The sequence below is a fragment of the Danio rerio genome, chromosome 23 (assembly GCF_049306965.1).
Source record: "Danio rerio strain Tuebingen ecotype United States chromosome 23, GRCz12tu, whole genome shotgun sequence".
Lineage (NCBI taxonomy): Eukaryota > Metazoa > Chordata > Actinopteri > Cypriniformes > Danionidae > Danio > Danio rerio.
In genome coordinates this window covers 44,262,501-44,275,000 of record NC_133198.1, presented here as the reverse complement: position 1 = coordinate 44,275,000, position 12,500 = coordinate 44,262,501, and the positions used below count along the sequence as shown (strand labels likewise).

Below are 12,500 nucleotides of genomic sequence, written 5' to 3'. Positions count from 1 at the left end.
TGGCAAAGAAAACGTTTACAGGACTCCCAGAGTTCATCAAGACTCTTTGGATTCATCTTCAGTGCCTCATCCTTCATCTTAATCCAGACATGCTCAACAATGTTCCTATATGGTGAATGGGCTGGCCAATCCTGGAGCATCTTGACCTTCTTTGCTTTCAGGAGCTTTGATGTGGAGGCTGAAGTATGAGAAGGAGCGCTATCCTGCTGAAGAATTTGCCCTCTCCTGTGGTTTGTAATGTAATGGGCAGCACAAATGTCTTGATACCTCAGGCTGTTGATGTTGCCATCAAGCGGCAACCTCCCGCTCTCCCTCAGGAAGCCAATACGGAAGTAACTAAAACTGCAATTCATCCGAAATTCCGCTAGTCGTGGCTGCTCCTGGCTCCAAAACAGAGCAAATTTCAATTGAGCCCACTGTTAGAATGGCCAACTTTACCGCAGAAAAAAAGGTGTTTACAGCCTGGTACAAAAAAAGATTTTGGTTAATACAGCTAATTTTACCCTTCATGACAACTGTGAGGGGGTGAATTTTTTTATAACTCATCCGTTTCCTTTATATTAAGTTATATTAAGTTTGCATAATTAAGGGAGTGGCCACTTGAGTGACAGCTTGGTCTCGTTGGTCGCCGTCACGTCACCTCAGCCGAATCCTGCAGATTAGCCACTGAACTCGGCATATTTATCGTATTTCTGTGTTGTTTTATGTGGCTTTACACAGTCAGCTGCCTTTTGGACTTGTTTCCTACAATTATTAGATGGCATGGCATGCTGAGTGAACTTAAATGTGCTCACAAACCATTCACGTGGCCTCCGTTTCCCATGTGAGTAAAGTTATATACTTATATACCACCTCTATACATGTATTTGTTTTATTTAAGATCATTTATATTTATATTTAGAGCTGTAATGACCTCCAGAATCTGTCAGATTGATTAGCTGTGGGCTCTAGAACAGTCATCTGAAGCGTTGTCATACAGTGTTATGCTGGATTTCATCAATATTCTCACATTAACTAACACAGACTATATCTGAAGTGTTTGAAAGTAATTCGTGTTTTCCTCCTGTTGAAAAACGTCATAAGAACAATGTTTAGTGGCTCTGTGTATTACAGCAGTGTTTTTAAAAGTCTAAACACTTTATTGATATAGTGTACAACAAAGCACAAGTGGTCAGAATACAAGCGAGTCGCAGGTGATAAAGTATTAAGCATTTCTCCCAAAGTAAAGTGTGTCTGAACCAGGTCCAAGCTAAATGCTAGCAGGTGTCTGTAGCTCCGCTCACTCTCCGCCTCTTTGCCCTTGTTTGGTATCCCGCCGTGGGTGTGATGACGCATGAACAAAATGGCGACGGTTGGCCGCGCCTACTTGTGGCTTCTTTTGCGCTCTTCAGAAACCTATGGGTGACGTCACGGATACTACGTCCATATATTTTACAGTCTATGGTTGCCATGCACTCTGCAGATCTCCTTACGCACCCCCATACTGAATGTAACCCCAAACCATGATTTTTCCTTCAGCAAACTTGACGGATTTCTGTGAGAATCTTGGGTCCATGCTGGTTCCAATAGGTCTTCTGCAGTATTTGTGATGATTATGATCCAGTTCAACCCATGATTAATCTGAAAAATCTGCTACTTTTCCAAATGATAAACTAGAAGTCAAGTTATTATTTATTGCTCTTATAACTGGGATCAACAACAAGACTTTTGTCAGGTAGTGTACATTTGATCTACAACAGATCTGCCAAATGCCCCAGCCAGGACTCAAACCAGCGACCTTCTTGCTGTGAGGCAACAGTGCTAACCACTGAGCCACCGTGTCTCCCCAAACGTGGTTTACTGATTTTTCATTGTGAATTCCAAATGATTGACAGTGGCTCTTACCCAATAACGTGTCTGTTCCGTTTCTCTGTGCACTGTATGTCAAGCTGCGATAGGCTGATGGTGAGCGGGGCGGAGAGATGCTAGGTGGAGACCTTGGTGGGGACCACGCCTCCTGTCAGGTACAAACACAGAAATGAGTGAATACACTAAACTAATAATCGAACATTAAATAATGTAATAAATAATAATACAATAATAATAATAATAATAAAATTCATTATAATAATGATGATGATGATGATGATGATTATTATTAATATTATTATAAATAAATATGGTCACTATTATCATCATCATCATTATTATTAAAGGGCAAATAGTTTACCCCTTAATATTAATATTAATATTATGGTTCTTCTGAGTGTGCCAGTTTAGCTTCAATTCAAAAAATTATTCAGATATTTTAATTATAATGTGTTAAATGTGCCATTTTGGGGGCGTGCACAGCTTGCTGTTTTAGGGGTGTGTTGCTTCACATGAAAATTAGTTTCGACTTCTCGTCCAACGTAACAAGGGGGTGGAGCCAAAAGCTCCCTCGCTATGTGTTTGGCAACAGACTTCAGCGGGGGTTCAACGTCAACGCTTGACAGAGGGCGTGTCTGAAGTTGGGGCTGACGCGATCATCATAGCAGCGTCAGCCAATGAAATTAGTTAGCAATAGGTCACTGTCTGAGCTGGTGTATTTGCATACAGCGATCTGATTGGCTGACGCTTCCGTCGGCGCTTGAAAAGTTGAGCAAGTCACAACTTTTGCAGCGAGCAACGCCTCTGAAGCGTCACCGACGGATATACAATGCAGTTCGGCAACGCCTGACGTCACCCATTCAAAGTGACTGGGAAGCGTTGAAGCTGACGCCCCGTGTGAATGGGCTGTGAGCGTCGCTTTTGGTGTGTTCGTTATTTTATTTCCAATCGAGCAACACGCACGTAAGGCAGCATGCTCGCACTTTCCAGTTGCACCTAGTTAAGATCACAGGGAGCTTCTGTGACCACGAGAAATGCAAACGGCTGAAGTTTAAGGTAGACGCAATGAAAAATACAGATGTTTGCAAACCCACCTAAAGTTACAAACAATAATAATTACGATTACAGCGATCATGTGGTGAATGCTGATCTTGTGTTGAGCCCAATGAGCCTTACATCCAAAAATAGAGCAAGGGTGTTTCTTTACTAACATGGCTTTGACTCACACGCTGAAAATGGCGGACGTGAAACAACAAACTGAGGATATGGTGATGCGCCTGTCAATCAACATTTGGTTGGGCGGGGGGACCACACTCCTACGTCAAGTTGTGGTTGGTCTAAAAACAGCTCCAATTGGTCCACCATTATTATGTTGTTATTATTATTCACAATATTATTATTATTATTTTTATCATTGAATAATTAATTATTTTATAAAAAATTATACATTTCTTTACTAAAACATGTATATTATACGTTTTAATGTTATACAATAAATATTAATAAATGACAGATAAACCACCACACCAAATAATGTCATTCAAAATAATAATAAAATAACATGAACCGAAATAACCGTAATACTTTGAAATAATAAAATATTCATAATGCACATTACATCGAGCCTTTTATTTATTTGAAATAATATTTTTATAATAATAATTATTATTATTATATATTCTAATGCATATTAAATTCATTCATTGATTTTCTTGTCGGCTTAGTGCCTTTATTAATCGATTAATTAAGTAATAATAATAATAATAATAAAATAATAATAAAATAATAATATAATAATAATAATAATAATAAAATAATAATAATAATAATAATAAAATATTATTAATAATAATCATTATTATTACTATTATTATTGTTAATATTATTAAATAATTATTATGGGTTTTTTACATGCAACAAATCATCGTAATGTAAAATATTTAAAATACAGTATGACAATAAACAATAATAAACTTAACCATTTCACAGCATAAATAATATTAACTGACAGATTATGCATATGCAATGAGTTCTTCATAATTAATAGATTATTGACAATATTATGAATTTTAATAAATAAATGATTTCATTCAAATTAACAATAAAATAATTTGATAATAAACAGCACTAAAATAACAAAATAAAAATTAAACACATTTTCTATTTTTTAAATTATTTTCTGAAGTAGAATAAGTAGAAAAGGTGAAATCCAGAGTCTTTCCAGTGATGGTTAAATAAAGACACTGCAGATGCATGTGAACGATGCTGAACTGACCTGTTTATCCATGCTGGTGTCTGGATGTCTGAGCACAGCTCTGTCTGTTGGGGGGCGAGGGGCGGAGGCTGGGACAGAGCCCAGGGTGTGGGGCTGGCTCTCACTGGTCGAGAGGTGATTGGCGTAACGCGTGTCGAGCTCATTTGTTATTCCAACAAACACAGGAAGAGGAAGTTCTGTGGGAAAGATAAAGGATGCCACATTCAGAACAGCACACTAATAAACAATTCAGAGTCAGTGCACTTATAGAGCAATACAGAGGAATAAGACTATCTATCTATCTATCTATCTATCTATCTATCTATCTATCTATCTATCTATCTATCTATCTATCTATCTATCTATCTATCTATCTATCTATCTATCTATCTATCTACCTATCTATCTATCTATCTATCTATCTATCTATCTATCTATCTATCTATCTATCTATCTATCTATCTATCTATCTATCTATCTATCAATTAATCCATTCATCCATCCTTTCTATTCCACCATTCATCATATTCATCTATTTATCTATACATTCATTCATCCATTTATACATTCATCTATTCATCCATGCATTCATCCATTAATACAATTATTAATTTATACATTAATTCATTCATCCATCCACCTATTTATGCATTCTTCCATCCATCTATCCATATTTCTATCCATCAATGTATACATTAATTCATCCATTAATCCATCAACCCCTCCACCCATCTATCAATCTTTGCAATCTTTCATCCATCAATGCATCTATCTTTTTTACATTAATCCATCCACCCATATACGTATCTATGCATTCTCCCATCCATCAGTCCATATACCAAATGTCCATATACTATCCATCAATCGATGCATTACTCCACCCATGCATTCCTCCATCCATCCATCCATAAATTCTTTCATCCATCCATCCATCCATTTATCTACAATCAATTTATCCATCCATCAATTTATTTATCCATCCATGTATTTGTCCATCCATCCAATCCATCCATCAATGCATTCTTCCATCAGTCCATATACCATTAATCCATGTATCATCCATCCATCCATGCATTCATCCATCAATACATCCATCCATCTATCTTTTCGTACATTCATCCATGCATCTATGCATTCATCCATCCATCCATGCATTCATCCATCTATCTATCCATCCATCCAACCACCTATGCATTCTTTCATCCCTGCATCCATCCATTTATGCATTCATCCATCCATCAATACATCAACCCATCTATCTATACATTCATCCATGCATCTATGCATTCATCCATCCATCCACGCATCCATCCATCTATCTATGCATTCTTCCAACCATCCATCCATCCATCCATCCATCCCATTCTACCATCCATCATATTCATCCATATATCTAAACATTCATCCATCCATCTATGCATTCATCCATCCATCCATCTATCCATACATCCATCTATGCATTCATCCATCAATACAACCACCCATCTATCTGTACATTCATCCATGAAGCTATGCATACATCCATCTATCCACGCATCCATCCATCTATCTATGCATTCTTCCATCCATCCATCATTTCATCCATGCATCCATCAATCCATCCATGCATTCATCTATCCATCCATCCATCAGTCCATATACCATCAATCCATCCATTCATCCATCCATGCATCCATCTATCCATCAGTTCATATACCATCCATCCATTCATCCATCTATTCCTGTATTCTTCCATCAGTCCATATACCATCAATCCATATATCATCCATCCATCCATCCATCCTTCCATGCATTTATCCATCAATACATCCAACTATCTATCTATTCATAAATTCATCCATGCATCTATGCATTCATCCATCCATCCATGCATTCATCCATCTATCCATCCATCCATCAGTCCATATACCATCAATCCATCCATTCATCCATCCATGCATCCATCTATCCATCAGTTCATATACCATCCATCCATTCATCCATCTATTCCTGTATTCTTCCATCAGTCCATATACCATCAATCCATCCATTCATCCATCCATCCATCCATCCTTCCATGCATTTATCCATCAATACATCCAACTATCTATCTATTCATAAATTCATCCACACTGTAATCCCGAATAAGTTGACAAAACTCAAAAAATTTGAGGTAATCAGTTACGTCAAATTTTTTAAGTTATGAAATTATCTATTTTAAGTAAACAGAAACATTAAGTTTTGATTTTTTTTTACTCATGCAAGACACTTCACCTAACTTAAAATACCCAAGTTACTCAGCTTATACGTTTTAATTGCAATTAACTTAATTGTTTTAATTTTTCCAAACTTTAAATACTTAGTCACCCAGCTCATACATTTTAATACCAATTAACTTAATTGCTTTAATTTCTTTCAACTTTAAATACTTAAATCACCCAGCTCATACATTTTAATACCAATTAACTTATTTTTAATTATTTATCTCACCTTTACATACTTTGTCACCCAGCTCATACATTTTGATAGCATTTTTTAAAATTAACTTCTCCATCGTCAGTTTCACAAATAAAATTAGCTATTATTTTAATCTTTAAACCCCATAAATCTGTCAAAATAAATCTGTAATTTAAAACACACAGACAATACCATTTTAGACATTTATTGTTAAAGAAAAAATGTCCAACAGTACTTTCAAATTTGTCTCCTATGCAATTACAAATGTCTTAAAACGATAAAAACTATTAGACATAAAGAGATTGAAAATGAACACTATTCTGAAATTAATAAAAATTACCCAGAATGTAAATATGATATCAGACATAAGAGCCTCAAGAAAAAACAACTATAAGTTTGATAAAATTTAATAATACATTAATAAGTGTAAAACTTACTCTTAAGGCATTCGTTAAAAAAAATAATAAGTGCACATTCTGTGAAGTGACTCGTTTAGTGTAAACTACACAGAAACTGTATATATATATATCGTTGAAGTCAGAATTATTCGCCCCCATTTATTTTTCCCCCAATTTCTGTTTAACGGAGAGCAGATTATATATATATATATATATATATATATATATATATATATATATATATATATATATATATATATATATATATTGTAGCGAGGCAGAGGGAAAACAGCGACACAGTTGGATAAGTTTACAGACAAGTCCCCGGAGGGTGCTTTATTTACAACGTGAATGGGGTGTAAACGGTGCTCTTCTTCAAGGTGAGGTGCTCTGGGAAGTAAGTGAAGGACAGTGAGTAGTCGGATGTGGGATCGTCACGAGCTGGAGTCTGCTGTGGAGAGACAGAGAGACAAGCGTTAGCGCATGGAGTCATTGGGTGAATGAAGCTCATCTTCTCCTTGCGTGGGCTTGGTTTATATGCCTCTCCACTTGATGACGTCCAGCTGTGAACGATCCAGTGTTGATGATGGTCCAGCTGGGTTGAATTAGCGACCAGGGCGACGTGGCATGTGTGCGCTCGTTACAATATATATATTGTCTTGGTTGAACTATGATTCTGTCATTTACTTATTCCAAACCTGTTTGAGTTTCTTTCTTCTGTTGAAAAAAAAAAAAAAAGCTGAGACCTGTAACCACCGATTTCCACAGTATTTGTTTTCCTATTAGAAAGTCAGTGGTTACAGGTTGTCAGCTTTATTCAACTTTTGTCTTCAACAGAAGCAAGAAATTCAAGCAGGTTTGGGACAAGTGAAGAGTTAGTAAATGACAGAATTTTACATTTGAACAAACTATCCCTATATATAATAAAATGCATACTTACCAATTAAAGGTAAATAAATGTTTTGAAGTTACTTTCCCAGAGACAGTCTTTATTAAGTTAAAAAAAAAAAAAAAAAGCTCTACATCAACTCATTCTTTAAGGTTTCCATGCTACAAGACTTTTTATTTTCCATCATCCATGCCAAGCAAAACTTTTTGCACAAGTTCAAAGTCCTTTACTATATATTATGTGAAGAGCATACATTAATCCATACAAGACAAGAAAGGTCTGGAAGTGTGCTGTGGGTGGTGTCCAATTCATTCTTCAGGACAACAGAGACCCTCAGTGAATGCAGGGCCAATAAAGCATCTTCAGTCAGCAGGATTATCAATCTAAAAACATAATTCAAGGATATTAATGTAAGGACAGTATCAAAATGACTGAGCCAATATTATATGATTCATCAACTATTCTTGATTACAAATATGTTATTAAGTAAAAGTTTTCAAAACTTTCATCTTTTCATTAAACATGCCTAATTGTGAAAAGAATGAATGAAGTCTTACCATGGTGTTCCTAAAGAATCTTAAGTCACGCTCACGCAGCAAGACCAAAAGACCTCTGATAACAGTAGTCCGTCATGAACTGACATCATTCAGTTCCTGGAAATCAAGAATCAATTTTTTAAAAATTAAAAAAAAAAAAATAATAATTCAAATTATATTTTAATGTATACTTTAACACGTGACCCCAAACATACCTGCTCATCATAAACCTTTAAAAGATTAGCCAGGGTATCTGCTGTCTTGCCAGTTTTGGATGCTGTTTGCCTTAAAATTGTCATCAAATGAAATAGGTGGTGGTCCAGTTTTGCAAAGAATTTGTGGGGAAAATTCTCATTTGTAACATGTTGGTACTCTGCAAACAGCAAAAAGAAACAAGAGAGAATTTCATTAAACAAACCCACACCACAAAATATACAATTCTAGAAAAAAATGTATTAATATTATTATTATGTTTCATTTACTTGTCTATTTTTTACCTCAGATGAAAATCAGGTGTTGATCAGATGTTGAAAGCAGGATCTTCATGTTGTAAACTGAACTCAAGGTCTAGCTGAAGTTTCACTTTCCTTGCTGCAAAAGTATCATTGATAAATACACTGTAATATTTATTTTATCTGGATATGCCAGGCATAGTAGTACAAAATAAATATTTTACCCACCTTTCACATGCCTCCATTTAAGAACCTATCTGTAGTCAGCAACACCCGACCTTCAATTCTGTATGTACACAAAGTCACAGTGTCATTTAGCTGAGAGTGGAAGTAGTACAATTGCCTGATGTCTAACGTTAACCTCCAAAACGGTTAGCAATAGAGCTGATTATCATGTTAGTTGCTTTAATTCGATGAACACAGATTTAATTTAAACAGTATTGAAATTTCTAAAACTGAATAGGACGACAAAGAAATTTAAGGCCTGATTTTAAAAGCTAAAAATAACAAAACTTACCTTATTGTCTAATGATGTAAAAATATATAGACTAAAATATTTATATTTTTAAGATATAAATATATTTTAAGCTACAAAATTTGCACATCAGAAAACTGTCTTCTTTACCATGTCTTGAATATTTTGTTTTGTTATTATTTTATTTAATAACATAATTTTGTATTAATGTGTTATAGATATGCATACTTTGTTTTTTAGGCTGTTTATATTCTCTCCAGAGTAGACATTTTAAAAAATAGATTGAAAAAAAAAAAAAAAAAACTTTTATCATACCTTTAAAATACATTTGACCTAAATGACATTTAAACTCATTTAACTGATCGCATTAATCAGGTAATCATTGATATGCAGAGATGTCGTCTTAAGCGCGAGGAAATATTAAGTGTTGATCAGTGCTGGTGATTGAGGTAAAGTTAGTTTTATATTTACACATTCAGACTTTCTCCTTAATAATATAATTTCAGAAAGGTAATTTTTGCATATTCTTAATGGTGAAATCATATTAGCAGCCAATGACTTTCAAAGTACAACATTGTTCAGTAAAAAAAAATAGTGCATTTAGTGTAATGTTGTTTTCATGTCATACTTGCATGTGATTTCAGAACGAATAGACAAAGTACCATGGTAAACAATTTATGGAGCGAGTCACAAGTTGTTACTAAATGAATGTATGAATATAAAACCAACTTTACCTCAATGTGGTAGTGTAAAATGAAGCTCTGCTCTGTACCTGCTCAGGTGAGGAGCGCAGCTTAAATGTTCTCCGTCAGGCTATCCTCATACATGGATCAGCAAGCAACAAGCTGCGTGTGACAGAGTTAAGTTTTGAGACTACGTTTTTGCGCGTCATCAGAAAATACCGTTAAGTGTTTAGGCGGAGATCATTTGAGTTATGATTAACGTTACGTTTCTTGCGCCTTTCGTTTCCGAAGTGCCTACAGATCGCGAAGATAATACCACATTCACAGACTGGATGGAGTTCAGCGCAGCGCCATGACATGCGGTTGTGAGAGCGCACGTCTCCATGACAACTTCAGCACAGGCTGAGAAAAGGCATACTCGCGCCAAGATTTAAATTTTTTTGAAAAATGTAATCTGCGGATTTTAAATATTTTTGTCTTTATCACACTCTGTTAAAATTCAGAGTTAACACATTACAACTAACGCTAACATTGCACTGATTCTAACTTTTTAAACAGTAATGTTAACGTTAGTTAGCAACAAGTGAGGCTAAACATGTTTTCTGTAATGTACGACATGTAAACGCACCCTGATTAACTCTACATTACATTGAACTGTTACTGTGATTATATTAATTAAAACATACATTTAATATTTCTTGGATTTGTAAATATTTTACTTACTGTAGTGTGAAGCGAGGCCGATCCGCCATCTTGAAAAAAACGAATGAAGCATGAGCACGTACGTGAACCAAGTGTGCCGCAAGCCTACGTTTGAGTGAAGGTTTCGGCCGTTAGATCGCCCCCTGGGGGCTGGCTGCAGTACAAGTCATAAAGCCCGCCTCCTCCGTGTTAATGAAGGAGACTTGAGCCCAAATAAAAAAAAATATTACACTTGCAATAAAATGTCCCGAAAGATAGTTCTGGTCGAATATGGCACTGGTTATTGTGCTGAAATAGGTGCAGATCTTCATTTTTGTAAACAGTTTGTTTTTAGCAGTAATTTAATGCTGGGCGTGTCATCGTGATACACAGCTGTGATTGACAGTTTCTCAAAGCGCGGCGTCTGAGCTTCGGCAGGAGACTGAAGTAGACTGAAATGTTATTATTCGATCTCTGTGTTATTTTACCATGACAAAATGAGTTCAGCAGTAAACTATAGTTTCTGACATACATGATCCTGGTGGAACACTGTTTATTCGCTAAGTTCAGGGCTTTTTTCGGGCTTTATTAGTTTGCTGATACACGCCTAGCCACCCAGATAGCAAAACACAGTTCCGGCTAGATTCTCGCCTGCCGGAGACTTATCTCTTAGAGCTCAAACTGACTAATGTTACCTCTGCTGGACCTACTCCGGATGCCTGGACTCACTGCCCGATTCCAGTCCGAGTCAATCGAGCCTGATGCGGCGGCCGAGCGAGCAGGCGCTGCCGCATGCGAGCCGGAATCACCCCGCGACGCCGCGAGTAAGTTATGCGCTGCGGCCTGGAGCTGGCGCGATTGAATATATAAAACCCTCATATTTGTTAACGTTATTACATCCATTTGTGTTGATATGACAGCAAACGCATGCTGAGAAGTTTGGGGGGCGTAGTTGATTTTACATAAAGCGTTTGATTGGAAGCTCGACTCCGCTCATTTTCGCGGCTCCTCCTCTGGCTCCATCAGACAATCCTTCTGCGCATGTCTGGCTCCAATTTCAGCAGTCTTTTGCGACAGTTTGTGCCCGTCAAGCAGGCGTTTTGCCCTCAAGGCGTTCAATGGGAAAAAGGGCTGTCGCGTCGTCCATATTTTTTACAGTCATTGACGTGAACCTGGATGACGTCAGACGCAAAATCACTAGGCTGACAGAATTTGAGTTAATGGAACTTTAAAGAGACATTTTGTATAGATTAAACCCAGCAGAATTGTTCACCTTACTTGAAAGATTAAATTTTTACAAACTCAAAAATAAGAAAAAGTTCTAAATACTCATCAAGGTTAATTAAGATAAACGAATTTTAATGATTTAAGTTAATAGAACTCAACTCAATTAATTAGTTACAGCATTAGGGTTTACAGTGCATGCATCTATGCATTCATCCATCCATCCATGCATTCATTCATCTATCCATCCATCCATCAGTCCATATACCATCAATCCATCCATTCATCCATCCATGCATCCATCTATCCATCAGTTCATATACCATCCATCCATTCATCCATCTATTCCTGTATTCTTCCATCAGTCCATATACCATCAATCCATATATCATCCATCCATCCATCCATCCATCCTTCCATGCATTTATCCATCAATACATCCAACTATCTATCTATTCATAAATTCATCCATGCATCTATGCATTCATCCATCCATCCATGCATTCATTCATCTATCCATCCATCCATCAGTCCATATACCATCAATCCATCCATTCATCCATCCATGCATCCATCTATCCATCAGTTCATATACCATCCATCCATTCATCCATCTATTCCTGT

At 36.3% G+C, this 12,500-nt stretch overlaps 1 protein-coding gene and 1 long non-coding RNA gene across 18 annotated transcripts in view; both read right to left on the bottom strand.

The window, feature by feature from the left end:
• reps2 (RALBP1 associated Eps domain containing 2) overlaps window positions 1–12,500 on the bottom strand; it is a 101,360-nt gene that overhangs the window by 56,670 nt on the left and 32,190 nt on the right. For all 9 annotated transcript variants that reach the window (XR_012398720.1, XR_012398721.1, XR_012398722.1 and 6 more), the window contains exons 3-4: window positions 4,124–4,299; window positions 1,885–1,996 (exon numbers count right to left, since the gene is read on the bottom strand). Coding sequence is in view for 6 of the 9 variants with exons in the window: in XM_005162411.6 (XP_005162468.4) it covers window positions 1,885–1,996; window positions 4,124–4,299 (288 nt within the window). In the remaining 3 variants the exon portion in view is untranslated. The remainder of the gene's footprint in view (window positions 1–1,884; window positions 1,997–4,123; window positions 4,300–12,500) is intronic.
• LOC141380557 (uncharacterized) lies at window positions 7,242–10,739 on the bottom strand. Of its 9 annotated transcripts, XR_012398757.1 has the most exons (8): window positions 10,695–10,739; window positions 10,061–10,133; window positions 9,042–9,099; window positions 8,859–8,952; window positions 8,577–8,734; window positions 8,383–8,478; window positions 8,079–8,208; window positions 7,242–7,387 (listed from the first exon to the last, which is right to left on the bottom strand). It is a non-coding gene; the product is annotated as an uncharacterized lncRNA (long non-coding RNA). The 9 variants fall into 9 exon arrangements; XR_012398752.1 differs by lacking the exon at window positions 10,061–10,133; XR_012398753.1 differs by lacking the exon at window positions 10,061–10,133 and having other exon boundaries at window positions 8,091–8,208.